The sequence below is a fragment of the Mandrillus leucophaeus genome, unplaced genomic scaffold (assembly GCF_000951045.1).
Source record: "Mandrillus leucophaeus isolate KB7577 unplaced genomic scaffold, Mleu.le_1.0 Scaffold512, whole genome shotgun sequence".
NCBI lineage: Eukaryota > Metazoa > Chordata > Mammalia > Primates > Cercopithecidae > Mandrillus > Mandrillus leucophaeus.
The window spans coordinates 978,941-1,000,616 of record NW_012105498.1 but is presented as its reverse complement, the minus strand read 5'-3'; the positions used below and the strand labels follow the sequence as shown (position 1 = coordinate 1,000,616).

The 21,676-nt window shown below is 39.2% G+C and overlaps 1 protein-coding gene across 2 annotated transcripts in view; it reads right to left on the bottom strand.

Annotated features, from left to right (window-relative positions):
- ANKRD42 (ankyrin repeat domain 42) overlaps positions 1-20,379 on the bottom strand; it is a 74,191-nt gene extending 53,812 nt beyond the window's left edge. Inside the window, exons 1-6 of one of the 2 annotated variants that reach the window (XM_011996417.1) lie at positions 19,369-20,379; positions 15,610-15,686; positions 14,137-14,139; positions 9,822-9,929; positions 5,561-5,680; positions 4,544-4,679 (exon numbers count right to left, since the gene is read on the bottom strand). In XM_011996417.1, coding sequence (XP_011851807.1) covers positions 4,544-4,679; positions 5,561-5,680; positions 9,822-9,929; positions 14,137-14,139; positions 15,610-15,686; positions 19,369-19,426 — 502 coding nt within the window. In that variant the 5' untranslated portion in view covers positions 19,427-20,379. Of the gene's footprint in view, positions 1-777; positions 3,340-4,543; positions 4,680-5,560; positions 5,681-9,821; positions 9,930-14,136; positions 14,140-15,522; positions 15,687-19,368 lie in introns of those variants that run through there. The other variant, XM_011996418.1, reaches the window with a different exon arrangement.
- Between the last annotated feature and the right edge of the window lie 1,297 nt (positions 20,380-21,676).

Sequence of the window (21,676 nt, the reverse complement as noted above, 5' to 3'; positions counted from 1 at the left end):
TAGCCAGGCATGGGGGTGGGCGCCTGTAACCCAGCTACTTGGGAGGCTGAGGCAGGAGAATCTCTGGAACCCAGGAGGAGAAGGTTGCAGTGAGCCAAGATCGCACCACTGCACTCCAGGCTGGGTAACAGAGCGAGACTCCATCTCAAAAAAACAAACAAAAAAACCTCAAAAATATGTAAATAGAGACAACAAAAAGGCAAAATGTGGGAGAAACAGTTAACATGTAGGGCATTTTGGTTTTTCCTTGTTTCTATTCCTTTCTTTGTGACCTAAGGTAAGTTGTCATCTCTTTAAAATAATCTGTTATATCTATAAAATGTAAGACTCATGGTAACTACAATGCAAAACCTATATTTACTAAAAAATAAAAAGCAAAAAAAAAAAACATACTACCAGAGAAAATCACTTAACCACAAAGAAAGACAAGAAGAAAGGAACATAGGAGTTACAAAACAACCAGAAAACAAGCAACAAAATGGCAGCTGTAAGTCTTTACCTACCAATAACAACACTGAATGTACATAGACTTAACTCTCCAATTAAAAGGCACAGAGTATAAAGAAACATGACCTAACTACATGCTGCCTACAAAAAACCCACTTCATCTATAAAGATACACATGGACTGAAAGTGAAGGAATGGAAAAGATATTCCATGCAACTAGAAGAAAAAAACAAACAAGAGTAGCTAGATTTATATTATATAAACTATAAGTTAATTCCACTACTGTGTATATATCCACAAGAAAAAAATGTCATTATATCAAAGAGATAGCTGCACTCTCATATTTATTAATACACTATTCACAATAGCCAAAATATGGAATCAACCTAAGTGTACATCAATGATGAATGAATAAAGAAAATGTAATGTATATTCACAATGGAATATGATTCAGACAAAAATGAATGAAATACTCTCACTGCCACAAGATAGATGGAATTGGAGGTCATCATGTTCAGTAAAATAAGTCAAGCACAGAAAGACAACTATTATATGTTTTCATTCATATGTGGGAGCTAAAATATGCTGGTTTCATGAAGATAGAGAGTAAATTGATTGGTGGTTATCAAAGGCCAGAAGGGTAGCATGGAGAGAGGAAGAACAGAGTTGATTAATGGGTACAAATATAAAATTCAGTAGAAGAAATAAGATCTAGTGTTTGACAGATCAGTAGGGTGATTATAGTTAACCATAGTCTATCGTGTATTTCAAAATAACTAGAAAAAAATAATTTGAATGTTTCTAGCATAAAGAAAAGAACTATTTAAGGGATGGCTACCCATATTACCTTGATTTGATCTTTATACATTACATGAATGTATCAAATTATCACACGTACACCAAAAATATGTACACTTATCAATAAAAAATAATTTTATGAGAGTGATTTGAACACAAGCAGTCTAGACCTAAGGCCACATTCTTTCTTAACATCTATATTATTATAAATACTCTACTGGTTATAAATAAAAGAATTATACCTGTTTAAAGAAACAATTGGATTTTTTAATGACCAGACAAGACTAACAAAAATGATCAAGTATACTTGATAAAGGACAATACAAAAATAAAACTGACCCCTACCTTGTATTACACACAGAAAAGTCACTTCTAAGAGGATTGGGAATATAAATGTGAAAGTAAGATAATAACATTTCTAAAAGATAACATAAAGGAATGTCTTCATGATCACAGAATAGGGAAAGTACAAAAAGCACTAACTACAAAGGAAGAGATTATTAAAATGGATTACATTAAAATTAAAACCTCTGGCCAAGTGTGGTGGCTCACACCTGTAATCCCAGCACTTTGGGAGGCCAAGGTGGGTGGATCACAACGTCGGGAGTTCGAGACCAGCCTGGCCAACATGGTGAAACTCTGCTTCTACTAAAAATACAAAAATTAGCCAGGTGTGGTGGCGCATGCCTGTAATCCCAGCTACTCGGGAGGCTGACGCAGGAGAATTCCTTGAACCCAGGAGGCAGAGGTTGCAGTGAGCCAAGACTGTGCTACTGCACTCCAGCCTGTGCAACGGAGCAAGATTCCATTTAAAAAAAAAAAAAAATTAAAACCTCTATTTATCAAAAAATACCAAAGAATGAAAAAGCAAGCCATAGAGTAGAAAGATTAGAAAGATATTTGCATGAAAAGATATTGGTAATAAACATAACTGACAAAGGGCTTGTATCTAGAATATATAAAGAACTCCTACGACTCAATAAGAAAAAGACATACTCCAATAGCTAATAGGCAAAAGATCTGAACTCCTACTTCACAAAAAAAAATAACTAAATAGCCATTAAAAATATGAAACGATGTTTGACATTTTTAGTCATCAGGAAAAATGTAAATTTGAAACTGCAATGAGATACATCCATCAGAAAGACTAAAACTAAAGAAAAACTAATAATACCATAAATAATACCATATGCAAAAATGGAGCAATTGAAAGCAGTCTGAAAAAGTGAAGGAAGCCTAGCACAAAAGAATTTTTTTTTTGGTTTTTGGTGTTTTGGGTTTTCTTTGCAGTTTTTACAGTTTTATTTAAACATAAAGCATGCCCATGAGGTAGCTACTCATTTTCTTCACTGCGCAGCCTGGCATTGGGGTTGGTGACTATGATGGCCAGCTGGGCAGCTCATTCCACGATGGCTTTGCGGTTCTTGGAGGAAACATCTCAGCACAGTAAGATTTGTTGTACATCAGCAGCACTTCCAGCTCCTTGACGTTGTGGACCAGGAACTTCCAGAAGCCACTGGGCAGGATGTGCTTTGTTTTTTTTTGTTGCTCCCACAACCAATGTTGGGGCATCAAGATCGACCCTTGAACCTTCTATGAACCCTGTTGTCTATACCTCTGAGTTTCTGCCAGTTACACTTAATTCTGACATATCGGTCAGTCTGGTGCCAGATGAACTTCTTAGTTCTCTTTTTGACGATCTTGGGCTTTACAAGGGGTCTAAGGGTGGCCATGATGCCGAGGAGGAGATGGCTGCCACCTCTGTAGGCACTGCCGAGAGAGGGGCTTTTTGTTTTTTGGGACTTTAATTTAAATTTTACTTTAAACAAAACAAAAAAAAAAAACTTACAAAATACAAAGTAAAAAGAATGAGAACAAAATAAATTTTCAGATACACAAAAATTGAAAAGTTCATACCAAAAGACTTCACTAAATGAACACTGAAAGATGAACTTCAGAAAAAAGCAAAATGATCATGGACAGTAATGTAAAGATATAGAAAGATGAGGCCATGCAGGTAGGTAGGAGCCAAATTATGGAAGTCCAGCATGCCAAGCCAAGGAATCAGAGGCTCCACAGGGATCCAGGGAGGTTCTAAATGGCAAAGTGATTTGATCAGTCCTGTTCATATTATTCTGCCCTTCCTCTTTCTATGTTTGCTTCTTTAAAGTATCATTTAAGTATCATTTTCACTCCAATCTCACTGTGATCTATCCTTCAGAATTTCTAGACCACTTTTTAAAGAAGGTGGAGTCTAGGTCTCCACTGGCCACTTTACTGTAGGTTAGACAACTGAAGTAGCAAATTAACTAGTATCCTCCACTTATGCAGTACTGTTTAAAAAATGAAAAAGTTGGGCCAGGTGCAGTGGCTCCTGCCTGCAATTCCAGCACTTTGGGAAGCCGAGGCAAGCAGATCTCTTCAGGCCAGGAGTTCGAGACCAGCCTAGCCAACATGGTGACACTCCCTCTCTACTAAAAATACAAAAAGTAGCCAGGCGTGGTGGCAGGTGCCTGAAACCCAGCTACAAAGGACGCTGAGACATAAGAATCACTTGAACCTGGGAGGCAGAGGTTGCAGTGAGCTGAGAGCACACCACTGCCACTCCAGCCTGGGCAACAGAGCAAGAACCTATCTCAAAAAAAAAAAAAATTTAAATTTAAAAATAAATAAGTTGTCTATGAGGCAGAGAGAGGTGAAGTTAAAAAATAAAAACACTAGATAGCAGATGAAGGAAACAATTGGCAGGAAGAGCAAATCTATGTTTAATTTTGCCAATTTATCTTTTGCTGATATGGTTCCAGAAAAAAAATCGATCAAACGTAAGGTACATAAGATGGGTGTGATGTAAGATAAAAAGTGTTCATGTCAACATATACACTACTTCATTTTGTGAGGGACTAACAGAATAATTGGTTTCAATGTCTTTATTTTTTAAGAGATGGGGTCTCACTTTGTTGTACTGAAGTGCAATGGTACAATCACAGCTCACTGTAGCCTCCAATCCCTGGGCTCCCAAATCCTCAGCCTCCCAAGAAGTTAGACTATAGGCACATATCACAACACCCAGCTTTTTTCTTTCTTTCACTTTTTTTGTAGAGAGAGGGTCTCACAATGTTGCCCAGGCTGGTCTCAAACTCCTGACCTCAAGTGATCCTCCTGCCTCAGCCTCTCAGAGTGCTGAGATTATAGGTGTAAGCCACCATGCTCAGCCAACAGTTTAAATTTCTTAAACAAGATCAAACATTTAAAAGTTTATATCAATGAAAAACTAAAACATTTGCTTTATTTAAAATACCTGGAAGGTTTCCATTGTAGTCCACATCTTCTATGCTACAACCCCATTTAACAAGAAGTTGCAAGCAGCCAAGCCGTCCATGAAAAGCTGCATAATGTACAGGTCTCCATTCTCTCTTATCGGTCACACTGGGATCCTAGAGGTAACATTCACAAGGACTTAGTTTCTCCCTATTTTGTAGGGAAAACACTAAACCTAGCAGCTTAATTCTAAAAATAAGAATTGGAAGCTGCTCTTAATACAAGAAGGCAAACACTTAACGTAATAGAAAAATGCACTGCAACCACTAATTTGAATATATGAGCTAATAAAATACTAGTAAAATTTTATAAAACAGGCTTTTCAAAAGAACGAGTCACATAAAATAGTTTTTAAAAAGGAACTTAACTAGTCATCTTACCAGTTAGATTCCTGACCCATAAAATGAAAGGGATAGATTGAATGATCAAATACTATCATTGAGAATATAAACAGAATTAATAAAAAATATTTAATAAGTGTTCACTCTTTCTCAAACTATAGAAACACCAACTCTCACCACAATGTCTTCAATATATGTAGTTCTCTTCTTCTATGTTATTTATTACAACTACTACAGATAAATATTGCAATAAACAAAATTTCTGAAGAAATAAATCACTTTCTAAATCAGTATATGAAATAAGAGTTTCAAAACAAACACATAGGTAGACATACAAAAATTCATAAAGATTTACAATCACCTGGTTAAGATTTGTTTGAAGCTTCGTAATCTAACCAGTTAAACTCTGAACTGGCATGAAGAACCCAAAACCTCTCAAGTACTTTGTAATACTAAATTGTTTTTTGGGGGAGAAGAGAAGATTTGTCTGAATTATTGCTTCTATGTTTAAAGATAGAAAAGGTAGAGAGAAAAATTAAATTAGCTTCCCAAAGTCATATAAGAGATCTAAAAAGTCAGGAAGAGACAACTAGACTACCAAATGCTATTCCATGTACATTATCATACATTAGCACATATTAATAGGAGTCACTCACCACTCCACTTCGGAGCATTATTTGTAAAGTAAAAGAATGTCCGTGAGTTGCAGCAAGATGTAAAGGAGTGCATCCCCGGTCATCCTGGGCTGTCAGATTTGCTCCATTCATTATAAGAGCCTAAAAATAGAGAAATAGGAACGACTTTACATGAGTATAGATGTTAAACCATAAACGCAGATGCAGATTATACAAAGGCAATTTATTAATCTATAGCTAAATTATTATGTATGTTCTTACATGTGTGCTACAAGCAAATCGTAAGAAATTCTTAGCTAATACTAAGAAAATGTTTTGTTTTGTTTTGTTTTGTAAGATTATAGAAACTTCCTCTCTAATCAAGGCTTTTAACATGAACAGATATCTCGAATAAAATGGAAAGTTTCCAGTACACTGAAACATAAATCCACAAGTTGCCTGGCAGGATAAAACACCTGGCAGGATAAAACAAAAACAGCAAGTTTACATGATCCCTGTAACACCCATGGTCTCAAACTCAGATGCTTCCTCCATCTGCCAACTGTGTTCTGGATACAGAGCACATCGTGGCTTCTGGGATCACACTCAGCTGAGGCTGTGGGTCCACAGAGCACTCATCTGGCTGGGCTATGGTGGAGGTGGCTCTACTCAAGAAGCAAAGCAGTTACTAGCACATTCAAACAGTGTATGGAACATATTTTAAATATCAAAGTGAGAAACAAGAAGGCAACATAATAATGTTATCAGAAAGATGTTAGGAAGTAAGGAGAGCTGTGTAAAGCTTGAGGCTGAAAAGCAGCTTGCCAGCTTCCTTTCTTTGGCTTCTTGGGTAGTGGGTGCCAAGACAGCAAGATGTGACGTTCTGGTTCATGGATCATATAATGGACCCATCCCTGACTCTGCTGAATGCCAAGATTCCTCCATTCAGATTCAGACATCAAATGGGTTTTACGGACCAGCTTGGCTGTGTCCGTGGGCAGCATGACATGTTGATACTCAAACTCCTCATCGTCATATTTGTCCGAATAGTAAATTTGTTTGTGCAACATGATCACTTGGTTTGCTAGCCTTCAGCCCCGTGCCGCCAAGCAACTCCCAGCAGCACGTGCTCCCACCCACTTTGGCCTCAAGAAAATGTTTTAACATTGCCTAGAAGACATTTATAATATTGGTTTTACATTTTGATTTGAGCATGTGTATATAATTTATAAGACACATCTTTCGTGAGCACAGATAGCCACTAAGTTAAATTCTTTAATTCTAACCTAATAAAACTGAAATTTAAACCTTCACTAATTCAAAAGCAGAATCCTTTGTTAACAAGGTTTTGGACTCAATCAAAGAATTAATTAAAGTGACGAGTTCTAAGCTCCAAATCAAGTTTCTAAGTACATCTAAAGAGGTCCCATCTGAATTTGCAATTGGCCCAGTTTCTATATATGGGTTATACCATATACAGAGTAATTGGCTTAAAAGAATTATTAATCCCGGCCAGGAGCGGTTGCTCATGCCTGTAATCCTGACACTCTGTGAGGCCGAGGTGGAAGGATCACTTGAGCCCAGGAGTTTGAGACTCTTCTATACTTCACCATTCCTGTAATCTTTATCTCCAGCCCCCTTTTCAACCGCCTGGACCCTCTTCTACCTGGATGACCTACAGACACATTAAACTGAATGTATGCCAAAATGAAATCAACATCTGTCTTCCCAGTGTTCCTTGCTTTTCAGATTTCCCTATTCATTCCATCATAATTATCTGTTATTCTGACTCGAAATTTGAATTTTCACTACACTCTGTCAATGTTTGCTTTGCAAGATATCTTGCCTCATTTTCTTTCTTTCCCTCTGCCACCACCTATTTTTACCCTCTCTGGTTAGTGATTACAGCAAAAAATCTCTAACTGACCTTCTTGTCTTTAAACTCTTCCTTCATCCTAGTAATCCTGGACACATTTTGCTAGAATAATTCCCTGAAATACTGTTTTCATTATCTCATTCCCCTGTTAATGTCCATGTGGATGTTTATGTGTATGTATAAATATATATACAGACATATTCACACACACACACACACGCACACACACATATAATGTATATAAAAACTCTCTTTTCGCAGCCAGATGCAGTGGCTCATGCCTGTAATCCCAGCATTTTGGGAAGCCAAGGCAGGAGGATCACTTGAGCCCTTGAGTTCAAGACCAGCCTAGGCAACATAGGGAGAAACCCCTGACAGACATCTCTACAAAAAAAATTAGCCAGGCATGGTGAAGCATGTTGGTGGTCTCAGCTACTTGGGAAGCTGAGGTGGGAGGATCGCTTGGACCCGGCAGGTTGATGCTGCAGTGAGTCATGACCAGGGCACTGCGCTCCAGCCAGAGCGACAGAGCAAGACGCTGTCTCAAAAAACAAAAACATAAACAAAACCTCTCTTTTCTTTCCAGGTAATCACAGGGTTGAGGAGGGGGAAAAAACTATCTTTCTATAAAATGAATCCAAAATCTTCATTCTATTTCTGAGGCACTTTACAAAACTGGTCTACCCAAGCATGGTTCTTAACAGTCCACACCATAAATAATCTATACTCAGTAAAACTAACGTAATGGTATATCCTCTGAACATAGCCCAATTTTCCAATTCAGGAGCTTCTTACAGAAGTATAGCATAGAGATTAATGGGACAAGTCTAGGTTCAGATCCTAGCTCTGTCACTTGCTTAGGCCAGGTACTTAACACTCTGAATCTGTTTTGTAACCTATATAAAAGTGAACTCATAGAACTGTTTGTGTTGGATGAAATGATACATGAGAGACTGACTGACACACAATAAATCTTCAATGAATGACAATTATTATTTTTATTTGCTCCTAACGTATTGCCTGCCTCTATAATACTTCCTCATTACTTAATCTTTAAAATCAACCCACTCTTTTGGGCTTAACTGATGTTTTATTTCCTCCATTTATGATCCCTCTACCTCCTCCTAAATTATACAATTCTTCTCATCTGTATTTTTCATTAGAACTTTAATCATAGATTTTGCTTTGTATCGTTTTGCAACTCACTGAGTAGAGCTCCTGACCCTTCAAACAATCTCATGCTTCCTCCTGGCAGGAACTGTGATGTGGATTGGCTGTGTCCCCCCTCAAATCTCATTTGAATTGTAGTTCCCATAACCTCCACGTGTCATGGGAGGGACACGGTGGGAGGTAACTGAATCAGGGGGTGGTTGCCCCCATGCTGTTCTCATGATAGTGACTGAGTTCTCACGAGATCTGATGGTCTTATAAGAAGCTTTTCCCCCTTTGCTCAGCAGTTCTCTCTTCCTGCCATCCTGTGAAGAAGGACATGTTTGCTTCCCCTTCCACCATGATTTTAAGTTTTCTGAGGCATTCCCAGCCATGTGGAACTGTGAGTTCACTAAACTTTTTTTCTTTATAAATTACCCAGTCTCGGGTATTTCTTCATAGCAGTGTGAGAATGGACTAATACCAACTGTTTGCTTATATGACTCTGTATTCCTCCAAATTCCAGTCTATTTCAAAACACTGAATAATAACAATTACTCTAATATACTAGATCCCACCATATATTAATGTGTCACCTGTCAGGCAATACATTAAATATGAAATTTTAGGCATGGCCAAATGTCTTAGTCTGTTTAGACTACTATACAAAATATCATAAACCGGGGAGCATATAAACAACAAAAATTTATTTCTCATAGTTCTAGAGGCTGGAAAGTCCAAGATTAAGGTGCTGGCAGATTCTGTCTGGTGAGGGCTCATTCTGCATGGATAGTGCCTTCTCACAGCATCTTCATATGGTGGAAGAGGCTAGTGAGCTAGCTCTCTGAGGTCTCTTGCAAAAGGACATTAATCCCATTTATGAGGGCAAACCCCTCATGACCTAATAACCTCCCAAAAGGCCTCACCTCTTAACACTATCACCTTGGGGTTAAGATTTCAACATATTTATTTTGGAGGACACAAACATTCAGACCACAGCAGCAAGCTATAAAGGAGATAATCTGGTCATGACTGTGAGATCTCACAAAACAACCCAGATAGCCAACTACATCAGAGATAAAAGGATTTCTGGTTGCATACCATTTATTTAAGTGGATAGCTGGTATCAGAATATCTGAGTTGTGGAATCCAGTAAGTTATTGTTTAGAACATAAAACTAAATCTATTGAGTCAAATAATTAGAATAATAGCAATAGCCCAATAGAACTATGTTAAAGTAATTGAGCTTACTGAAAAAAAGTAATAAGGTATTATTACCTGTATACAAGCATCCTGACCCCTGATTGCAGCTATGTGAGATGCTGCCCAACCTCTCGTTGTTACGTGTGTGATATCAGCTCCATGCCAGAGCAGCCAATGAAGACACTAAGAAAATAACCATGTTAACAAGTGATAAGGTGGATGTTTTTAACATTTTTATCTTTTAAATTTGGTGTGTTATCATAAAATAACAGACTGTAGCACAAGAAGTATCACAAGTGAATGAGAGATCCATGTATAAGAAAAACAAAAGCACAAGCACAGTGACACAGCAACCAACATTTGGCCTCACTGTTGGGTAAACAATAGAGACTAGTGGGAACTGTGGCAAACTGGAGACCGTATTTCTTGTCTGTAAGGTGTAGATACTACCAATTACAGTTAGTGGTTGCTATGAGTGAAATGCTTATCCGATGTTTGTAAATATTCTGTTTGACCAATACTGTGCAGGCCAAAGAAAACAGATTTAAGAATCAAATTCACTTAAAGGCTGCCAGTTTTCAATCTCGAACATAGATCTTTAAATGGGTCCAGAGTTTTTGCATCGGAGCACACATTGTTATTCTAGTGATTCTAAAAAACAAATAATTTAAAAAAAAAAAAAAAAAAAGAGAAGTCAAATGTATCTTTCAAGATTTTTAAAAATTAATCTAAATCTCAATATAATACAGTACTTAAAGGTCTGTACCACATACAGTGTTACTGTCTTTGTATAATCAAGTTTGTATATTCTACCACCTTTCTTTTTAAAAGAATTGATCATATCATTGGGATACATTGTCATAGAAGTCATAATCATATTATTTGATAAAAAGGCTTATCAAGTAAATATCATTTGCCTATCACAGAGACTAATGACAATAAAATATAAAAAAACCTCAATCTCAATAATTATCATAGTAAGTCATTCATTTATTCAACAATATTTATGGAAAGACTATTATGTGAATTGTTCAGGTACTAGAAAATAAAGCCACTGTCAACATTCATGTACTGGTTTTACATTTGTCTTGGGTGATTATGTAGAAGTGAGACTGCTAGGACATAAAATAAGTATATATTTAACTTTATTGTAAAAACTCCAAACTGTTTTCTAACATGGCTGTACCTCTTTACATTCCCAATAGCAATGTATGGGAGTTCCAGTTTCTTGATATCCTTGTAAACACTTTATATTGTCATTTTTTTCAGGTTTTGTTTTTTCTGCTATTCCTACAGGGATGCACTGGCATCTCATTGTGGTTTTAATTTGCATTTGCCTAATGGCTAATGATGTTGAACATCTTTTCGTATGTTTAATTGCCATCCATATGTACTCTTTGAGAAAGTGTCAATTGAAGTCTTTTGCCCATTAAAATTTCTTTCTCTTATGCTGAGTTCTGAGAGTTCCTTATATAATCTGGTTACAAGTTCTTAGGTACATGATTTGCAAAGGTTTTCTTCTCTATTTTCTCTATAAGTTTCATAAGTTTTACATTTATCTACAATCTGTTTTGAGTAAATTTTTGCATACGATACCAAGTATGGCTCAAGTTTCATTTTCTTTATTTTTTTAATTTTAGATTCAGATGGTACATGTGCCAAGTTCGTTCATTTCAAGGATATATTGCATGATGCTGAGGTTTGGGCTTCTATTGAACCCATCTCCCAAATAGTGAGCGACCAGGTTACCAAACAGGTAGTTTTTCAACCCTTGCCTCCTTTCGTATCTACTTTTGGAATCCCCAGTGTCTATTGTTCCCATCTCTTTGTCCATGTGTACCAAATATTTAGGTCCCACATATAAGTGAAAATATGTGGTTTTTGGTTTTCCTTTTTTGTGTTAATTCACTTAGGATAAAAGGTCCATTTTCTTACATATGAATATGTGTAACTGTGCCAACATCATTTAATGAAAATATATCTGCTCTCCTCTGAATTACATTTGCATCTTTGTTAAAAATCAATTGACCGGCCAGGCGCAGTGGTTCACGTCTGTAATCTCAGCATTTTGAGAGGCTGTGGCAGGTGGATCATTTAAGGTCAGGAGTTCAAGACCACCCTGGCCAACATGGTGAAACCATGTCTCTACTAAAAATACAAAAATTAGACAGGCATGGCGGCAGGCACCTGTAGTACCAGCTACTCAGAAGGCTGAGGCAGGAGAATCACTTGAACCCAGGAGGCAGAGGTTGCAGTGAGCCGAGATCATGCCACTGTACTCCAGCCTGGGCAATAGAACCAGATTCTATCTCGAAAAGAGAAAAGAGAGAACAGAGAAGAGAACCGAACCAGATGGAAATTCTGGAGTTGAACAGTATATCTGAAATGAAAAGTTTACTATGGGCTCAAGAGCAGATTTCATCTGAAAAAAACTGAAGTCCAATAAAGCATAGTTTTCACCAATTGTTAATTTAGTGATTATTTCTCGCAACCAATATATAAATACCAAAAATCTTAAGAAAATTCAGAAAGGATAAAAAACTGTAAAGGTGTTAATGTAGTGCTCAAGTAAAGATTTAGGGCCAGGCGCGGTGGCTCACGCCTATAATCCTAGCACTTTGGGAGGCCGAGGCAGGTGGATCACAAGGTCAGGAGTTTGAGACGAGTCTGGCCAACATAGTGAAACTCCGTCTCTACTACAAATACAAAAATTAGCCGGGTGTGGTGGCACGTGCCTGCAGTCCCAGCTATTCAGGAAGCTGAGGCAGAAGAATCATCTGAACCCAGGAGGCAGAGGTTGCAGTGAGCAAAGACAGCAACAGAGCAAGACTCCCTCTCAAAAAAAAAAAAAATTTAGGAGATGACCTTTAAGTGGGAATAGAGGAAAGCACTAAAATCTTTGGTTTCTGTTTATGTTTGATAAAATCCAACAAACAGGCTGGGGCATGGTGGCTCACACCTGTAATCCCAGCATTTTGGGATGCCAAGGCGGGTGGATCACTTGAGGTCGGGAGTTAAGAGACCAGCCTGGCCAACGTGGTGAAACCCCATCTCTACCAAAACTACAAGAAATTAGACAGGCATGGTGGCACATGCACCTGTACTCCCAGCTACATGTTAGGCTGAGGTGGAAGAGTTGCTTGAACCTGGGAGGCAGAAGTTGCAGTGAGCTGAGATCATACCACTGCACTCCAGCCTGGGAAACAGAGCGAGACCCTATCTGGAAAAAAAAAAAAAAAAAAATCCAACCAACATTTATTGAACATCTGCTGGGCACTGTGCTAGACACTAAAAATATGAACAAATAAATTTAATTCAACAAATTCAGCAACATGAGAAACATTTATTGTGAACCTATGATGTGACTCCTATAATATGCCAGACACCACGCTAGGTATTGTGGAAAAAAAGACAAATAAGACTCAAATGGTATCTTCAAAGAGCTCAAAATCTAACAGAGAATAAAATTTAAAATGATACACTTTTAAAATTTATAAGATTTAGAGGTAGCAGTAAGGAGTCAGTAACCAGTTGGGAGATATTGAGGGCAAAAACAGAAAGCTTTACCAAGTGGATACTGACTGACCTGGATTTCAACCAGGTAACCAGTGGGAAGAGATGAGACAGGCAGATAAAACAGCATGTGCATACTGCCCAAAGTAATTTACAGATTCAATGCTATTCCCATCAAGCTACCATTAACTTTCTTCACAGAATTAGAAAGTACTTTAAATTTCGTATGGAACCAAAAAAGAGCCCATAGAGCTAAGGCAATCCTAAGCAAAAAGAACAAAGCTGGAGGTATGATGCTACCTGACTTCAAACTATACTACAAGGCTACAGTAACCAAAACAGCATGGTACTAGTACCAAAACAGATAAATAGACCAATGGAACAGAACAGAGTGCTCAGAAATAACACCACACATCTACAACCACCTGATCTTCGACAAACAGGACAAAAGCAAGCAACAGGGGAAGGATTTCCTATTTAATAAATGGTGCTGGGAAAACTGGCTAGCCATATGCAGAAAACTGAAACTGTATCCCTTTCTTAAGCCTTATACAAAAATTAACTCAAGATGGATTAAAGACTTAAAAGTAACACCTAAAACCATAAAAACCTTAGAAGAAAAACTAGGCAGTACCATTCAGGACATAGCCATGGGCAAAGACATCATGACTAAAACACCAAAAGTAATTGCAACAAAAGCCAACATTGACAAATAGGATTTAAGTAAACTAAAGAGCTTCTGCACAGCAAAAGAAACTATCATCAGAGTGAACAGGCAACCTACAGAATGGGAGAAAATTTGTGCAATCCATCCATCTGACAAAGGGCTAATATCCAGAATCCACAAGGAACTTAAATTTACAAGAAAAAAACAAACCACCTCATCAAAAAGTGGGCAAAGGATATGAACAGACACTTCTCAAAAGAAGACATTTATGCAGCCAACAAACATATGAAAAAAAGCTCATCACTGGTCATTACAGAAATGCAAATCAAAACTACAATGAGATACCAGCTCATACCAGTTAGAATGACAATCATTAAAAAGTCAGGGAACAACAGAAAATGGAGAGGATGTGGAGAAATAGGAATGCTTTTACACTGTTGGTGGGAGTGTAAATTAGTTCAACCATTGTGGAAGACAGTGTGGCAATTCCTCAAGGATCTAGAACTAGAAATACCATTTCACGCAGCCATCCCATTACTGAGTATACACCCGAAGGATTATAAATCATGCTGCTATAAAGACACATGCACACATAAAAAAATAAAGTTAATTAAATCTAAGGACATGGTTACGAGGATGGAGCCTAATGTTCAGATTTGCATTAAAATACTCACTAAGCAGTTTGTACTAGCTAAAAATGGAAACCAAATAAATATCCAACAATCCAAAAACAGATAAATTCTGATACCACTCTAAGAATAGAAAAACAATATGGCTGAAGGAAATGAACTAGAGTACATATATGTAACCACATGGCTAAAACTCAAAAACATATTGTTGAACAAAAAAAGCAAGCTAAAGAATAACACACATAATGTGGTATCATTTATATAATGTATAATGTCATTCAAAACAATGATATAATCATATGTAATAACAGCATAAAACATAGATGGGAATAATAAACACCAAAATCAGGGTAATAGTTATCTCTGGAGTTGGAAGCAGAGGAATGGCACCTGAGAGGGGTACTTAGGGACTTCAAATGTACCTGCAACATTCTATTTCTTTTCTAAAATCTGACGCTACTAAAGCAAAAATGTTAGAATATGTATGCATTATATTATCCACTCCAAGTTATCCTCTATGCTTGCCTCTGGAACCCAGTCACCATATTGTAAGGAAGTACAAACCAGCTCACATGTAGAGTCGTCACAAACAGGCCCACAGGAATGAAGTTTAAGGTGCCTAATCCATAACCAGCATCAACCACCAGAGACATCTTGTGTGAACAAGCCTTCAGAAGAATCTAGCCCCAGCTTTTTAATATTCCAGCTGAAGCCCCAGATATCATGGAGCAGAGACAAGCTTACGTTTGTTCACGAGTATAACTAAATCATTATTTTATTACGCTAAATTTTGGGATAATTTATTATAAAGTCCTAGCAAAGTGGAATACCCAAATATTAAATGACTATGACTGAAAAGAAAATATATGCAGTACCTACCAGAAGGTCTCAACCCTGTTTGCTAAATTTACAAAACTGTTATTGCTATAAACTTAACCTCGGTTTGGTGGTATGTATAGTTCCTTACCTCCAAACTTCCAGAATGTGCTGCCCAATGTAAAGGGGTAAACTTATGGAGAACATCAACTTCATTAATGCTGGCTCCATGTTCCACTATTTCTGAAAGCTGCTTTACATCTCCAGCTCGTACTGCGTCATGTATGCTGCCAAAATGCACCTTCTTCCTGGAACCTACTGAAAAATCAAATTATTTACAATGTACTACAAAACTGTGAAAGAAAAAAACAGACTAAAACAGTGATCTAACAGAAAGCACAAAATTACTTTGGTTTTCCAAATAATTTACTACAAAGACGTTTGTCATTAATATCTTAAACAGACTTCTGGTTTCAACACTGACATGTAAAAAGCATGGAAGTTGACATTCCCATCCTTATAGGGAAAAGTGAATAAACAGAAAATGAACAACTTTTCTTGGACCCATCAGAGAACTGAGGTCTCAGGGCAAACTGCTACCCCAAATCTGGGGAGACAAATACAGAAAAATATAGTCCTAGAGCAGAAGCACTGGAGTCATAAAGTGATAGAAGCACTTACATGGTATTTTGATGACTTGCCAGAGGTTGAGTACATACTGGTCAAAGAATGAGAAACTTCTAGGGGTCACACTCTTACTTAGGGAGCCACTACACTTTCATAGATTTTACCTTCACAAACCTCACCAGGTTACCATGGTGAAAAGCCAGGAACTCACGTATTTGGCAGTGAGAAGGAGAAAGTAACCATTTTGAAATATGCCTAATGTGTTCTCCATAACAAAGGCCTCCCTAGTGAAAAAGACTTCACCAGAGCCTCCTCTCATACATGCAGATATATTTTATCAACATCTTTCTTACATTTCTAATTTATGTCTTACACTATGAAAGGAATGGCAGACTACAATTTTTAATTCATATACTGTTAGTGCTTCATATTTTATAATTTAATTAATAAGCATTGTGAACCAGAGGCAATAAAGGTATCTAAGCATGAACAGACAGCTATTAGAGAAGGATGAAGGAGTAAGCAGTTCAACTGCAGCATTCTCTAAATAAAACAGGCATGATTCCTGACCTGAAGCTGATTTGAAAACAGCTCACCAACACTTCTGGCAAATGATCTGTGCAACCTTGTACTACTATTTATCTATGTACCTGTCCTCTCTCCACAATCAAAATATTAATTTCTTAAGGGCAAAAATCATATTTTACACTGGAATTATATCTTACTTTTATTACATCTTTTTATATACTCTAATTATATCTTTGCTCTTAGCAAAATGCTATAAATGTACTCAAAAAGCCTTTCTGAACATCTACCGTGAGTCAAGCACATCATAGAAAATGGACATAGATTTAATACTTTTTTTCCACCAACACATTAAAATCTATTTGGATAAATACATAAAGAAAACAAAAACCTGACAGCAATGTCCTCAGAGAGTACAGGTAAAATTAAGGAGAAACAAAACAAGTCATACAGGAGGAAACATTCGAGCAAGACCTTGAGGAACAATTAAGATATATGGCAAATGGGAACAAGAGCTTATGTAAGGTGTGCACACAGACACATACACACACACCCCCCTTTAATAAACATTCAATGATGTTAATCCCTAGGCCAGAACTTCATTCTTCTCCTTTAAACTAGCACAGCTAGACCTACAAATGATGTTCTATCCACTCTACTTATTTTACACAGACACTCCTCTAATCCATCTTATACAGACCAACTATCCTGATCACTTCATGCCCCTACTCTAAACTGCTACTGGTTGGCCACTGCTAGTCTACAAAACAAAACCCAGACTCTCAGTATGACCTCTGTGGCCTCCCATAATTTGGTTCCATCTAATTTTATGGCCTTTTTTCTCACCACATTCCATCCCAATTTATTCACTCATCCACCCATCCATCTACTCAACATAAGTTTGGTATCCACCATAAGAATAAAAAGATGAAGACACCCTCAAGGAACTCACAGATTAGTAGAGAAAATACAAACACAAAATACAAAATAATGTGGTAAAAGCAATGATGGAAATACTCATAGGAACTTGTGGAAGCACAGATGACTTCAAACTCAGCTAGGGTAGGAGGGAAGGGGAACAGAGAAGGATTCCCGGGGAAAGTAACATCTAAGATAGAATCTTCAAAGATTAACAGGAGTTTGCCAAGGAAAGTGGGAGCAGTGAAAGGCATTCTAAACAGCATGAACTGTCAAGAAATCTCACACACACATACACACACACACACACACAAATCCTATTATTAAAGTATTAAGGGGAAATATTGCCTAGAACTAGACAAGATACAGACAATGGTGAAACTTATTTTTAAAAACTTGGACTTGAGCAGACAGTGGAGAATCACTGAGGAATTTTAAACAGAAGAATTATAATGATTGAGAGTTGTAAGGCTGAGTTTACAAGGCTAAATTCAGGGAAGAGAATTTATTGAATGGGGAGCAAAAAGGCAAAACTAGAGAGTAGGTTGATTGGTCCGGCACGGTGGCTCACGCCTGTAATCCCATGAGGTCAAGAGATGAGACCATCCTGGCTAACACAGTGAAACCCGTCTCTACTAAAAATACAAAACATTAGCCGGGCATGGTGGCGGGCGCCTGTTGTCCCAGCTACTCGGGAGGCTGAGGCAGAAGAATGGCGTGAACTTGGGAGGTGGAACTTGCAGTGAGCTGAGATCGCATCACTGCACTCCAGCCTGGGGGACAGAGCGAGACTCTGCCTCAAAAAAAAAAAAAAAAAAAAAGAGTAGGTAGATCATGTAAGAATACACTTTACAATAGTCTAGACCAGAAAAAATGAGATCCTGAACAGTGGGAAAAGAAAAGCAGACAGATTCAACAAATATTAATAAAATTAGAATGAACTAAACTAGAATGGATTCAGTGGGTGAAATAAGAGAAAAGTAGTGAGATAACTCCAAGATGTCTGGCTTTGTCATCTGAGTGCTGTGGTGCCATTAGTTGAGACAGCAAACACTGAAGGACAGAGAGGATATATAGATACAAAATTACAATTTGGACATGCTGTTCTTGAGGTACCCAAGGAAGATTTCCAGAAGGGAGACACATGTATACATCTGCAGCTCCGCAGCTCCGAGGAGAGATACAGAATTCAGGTCTCAGTGTTACGTGTGTCTCTGCATTAGAATGTTTTTTCTGACACCCATACTCACCCGCTACTGGAATCAGTGGCATTCTACCATCCTTTATAACACTCACCTTACTTGTCATTATTTGCTCAGTATTTATCTTCCTCACTAGAAGGTAAAGAATGTGCCTTGTCTTCTTTACTGATAGTTCCTTTACACAGAGCACAAAGTAGGCACGCAGTAAATATTTACTGGATGGTTGAATGAGTAACAGATTTGAGGGCCATCAGTAGGACTGAAGTCACAGTAAATGACAAGAGGAAGAGAACCAATGATGGCATCATCAAGGGGGAAAGCTGCATTTAAGAGGGCAGAAGAAAAGAAAACGGCAAAGGAAAGGGTCACTCAATAGAGTGAAAGAAGAAAACTAAGTAAGTACTAATTTGTCGTCTCCACAGGGTCAAATGCTTCAGGGAAGCCAAGGAAGAACTTAAAAGAGTCCATAAGACTGAACAAGAGTTGATGTTAAGCTGGGCAAGAAGACTCGGAGGACTGGTGTGGATGGAAAAAAGGAAAGAAAGCTGAAATAATACAGAACAGGGGAAAGTTGACAGCTTTGGTATCTCCAAAAACAAATTAGAAAGGGAAACGGGGAGCGACACCTGAGAAAAGGAAATGCCAGAAAGGGCTAAGACTGTTGCACGCTTAAGTAAGAAAAGGAATGTGGCAGAGATGAGGGCCAACGACATAGTCTGACTCACAGGGGTTTGCAGTCTCCCTAGAGGAAGTGGAGGGGCCTGAATTAGCCACCCCGGGCATGATGCAACACCTCCGACTCTGGGGAGTAGTTGAGTCCAGGCCCCTGATGCTGCCGCGGTCTTCACTTGCTCTCACCCACGAGCCACGGCAGGGGCAGCGGCCCTCTTCTCCGTCGTCACTAGGACGGGGCCCAAGGTCCTCTCTTGCTCTCTCCCAGAAGCTGCAGCAGAAACCTTCCTCTTCACTTTCTCTCTCCCAAACGCCACTGAGGCGGCAGCTGGCGTCTTCACTGCCGCTCACACCGGAGGAGTCGCTGGCTGCGTAGCCGCAGTCTTCACTTACTCCCTCCCAAGAACTACCGAGGCTGTGGCCGCCATCGACACTCCCTCCCTCCCAGGAGCCACTGAGGCGGCGACTGCGATCGTCACTGACTCTATACCCGAAGTCACTAGTTCGCGGGTCCCGGACGTCCCTGACTCCCTCCCAAGTATCACTTAGGCGGAGGCCTCGGTCTTCTCTGGTAGTTCCCCTGGAGTCGGCAGTTTGGTGGCCTCCAACTTCACTAAAATTAACGTCGCTGCTGCAGAAGCTGCGGTCTCCCCTAACTCTCTCCCAAGAGCTTCTGTGACTGCAGCCACTATCCCCCCTAACTCTCTCCCCAGAGACGCTGCGGCAGTGGCCGAGGTTTTCACTGACCCTTCTCAAGTCACTGCGGGACAAGCCGGCGTCTCCACTTAGGCTTCCCGCAGCGACCCTGGAGCGGCGGTCGCCCTCTTCACGTTTTCTTTCCCCGTCGTCGCTAACTCTTTCCCTTGACTCGGCGCTGGAATGGCCGTGTAGGCCGTTTATCCTCCACACGTGGTGGCTAGTGCGGCGGCCGCCGTCTTCGTCTGCTACTCCCTGAGAGTCGCTGTGGCGGCGGCCGCCTTCGGCTGGTACTTTCTCGGAGCTGCTTTCCAGCCTCCCGACTCCAGTCACTTGGCTGCAGAGGCAGCAAGGCCGTCGCCTTGGAAACGAGTACACTTCCGACGTGCTGAGGTCATTTCCCGTTCCTCACGGCTCACGCCATTTCCGGTTTCCTTTCCCTCAGCTGTTTCTTGGCTTTTCGTCTGGACGAATCGGGTGGTGGTGTGAACTGGTTTTCGGTAAAATTCGGCTCGGCCTCTCAGGAGCCTATCTAGGTCCGTCTCTGGAGTGGCCTGTCATCGATCGCGCCCTCCATCGCTGAGCGACACAAGTGGAACCTCCCAGGACTGCATTCTGCGTAGGTGACCTGTGTGGCGCGGACCGGGCGGGGCCTTTTTGTCCTTGAGCAAACCTAGTATACTTTCTCAGTGGTGGTTGGAAGGAAATTTGTTACCCTGTCATTTCGCAAGTATGGAAAAAGACCTAAAGGAGAATTTAGCGGCTGCAGCCGCTGTTTTTATTGAGTACTTTACTAGCGCCAACTCTTAAATAATCGCTTGTTAGATGTTACCCCTATTTTATAGGTCAAGAGACTCAATATGTCGGTACGTTGGTAAGGCCAGGCAGCAGGTAAGTTGTAAAACCAGTATAAAAACACAGGTCATTAGTCAAAAGACTGCTTCAGGTCTCCTGGCTCCAAATCCGAGGTTCCTTTCACTGTAGCATGTTTACTGCTCAAATATTTCTCTACAACCCTATTGCTTAACAACAGGAATGAATTGTTTCATCATTTGTTGGAAACATATGGGTCACGTTTTGTACCAGCAGCAGAAAATACAGAAATTAGTAAGAATTCTCTGCCCACCACAGGCATCACCAACCCAGATTCCCCTCTCGGCCCAGTTTTTCCACCCTTATTGCCTTCTCCCTTCTGGAATAACGAACTGGTCCTAGAAGCATACCATACTTTTTAATATCTCTGTGCCTTGTCATGTGCTGTTCGTCTTACCAGGAAACTACCCTGCCTTTCCCCCAGTTTTTGTCTGTGAACACATTTGGGGAATTCTCCTGATCCTACCTCTACTCTCTTGAGGTACAGTAAATTGTCTTTGACTTCCATCACCTTTTGTAATATTACTAATTGCCATTTATTGAGTTCCTATGATCTGCCTGGTACTGATCTAAGTGCTTTATATTAGTTTTCTTGTTCATTTTTTTATACCAACATAAATGAGTTTGACTCAATTCTTATTATAACCTGCCAAAATAAGTATTCCTCTTCCTTTTTACAGAGAGAGAAACAAGGAACAAAAAAGTTAATTGCCTGAGGATACACTGCTAGTGTTGCGGGACAAATGAGAGACGGGAGAGGCCGAACAGAGTTCAGGAGAGCTCTTTATTATT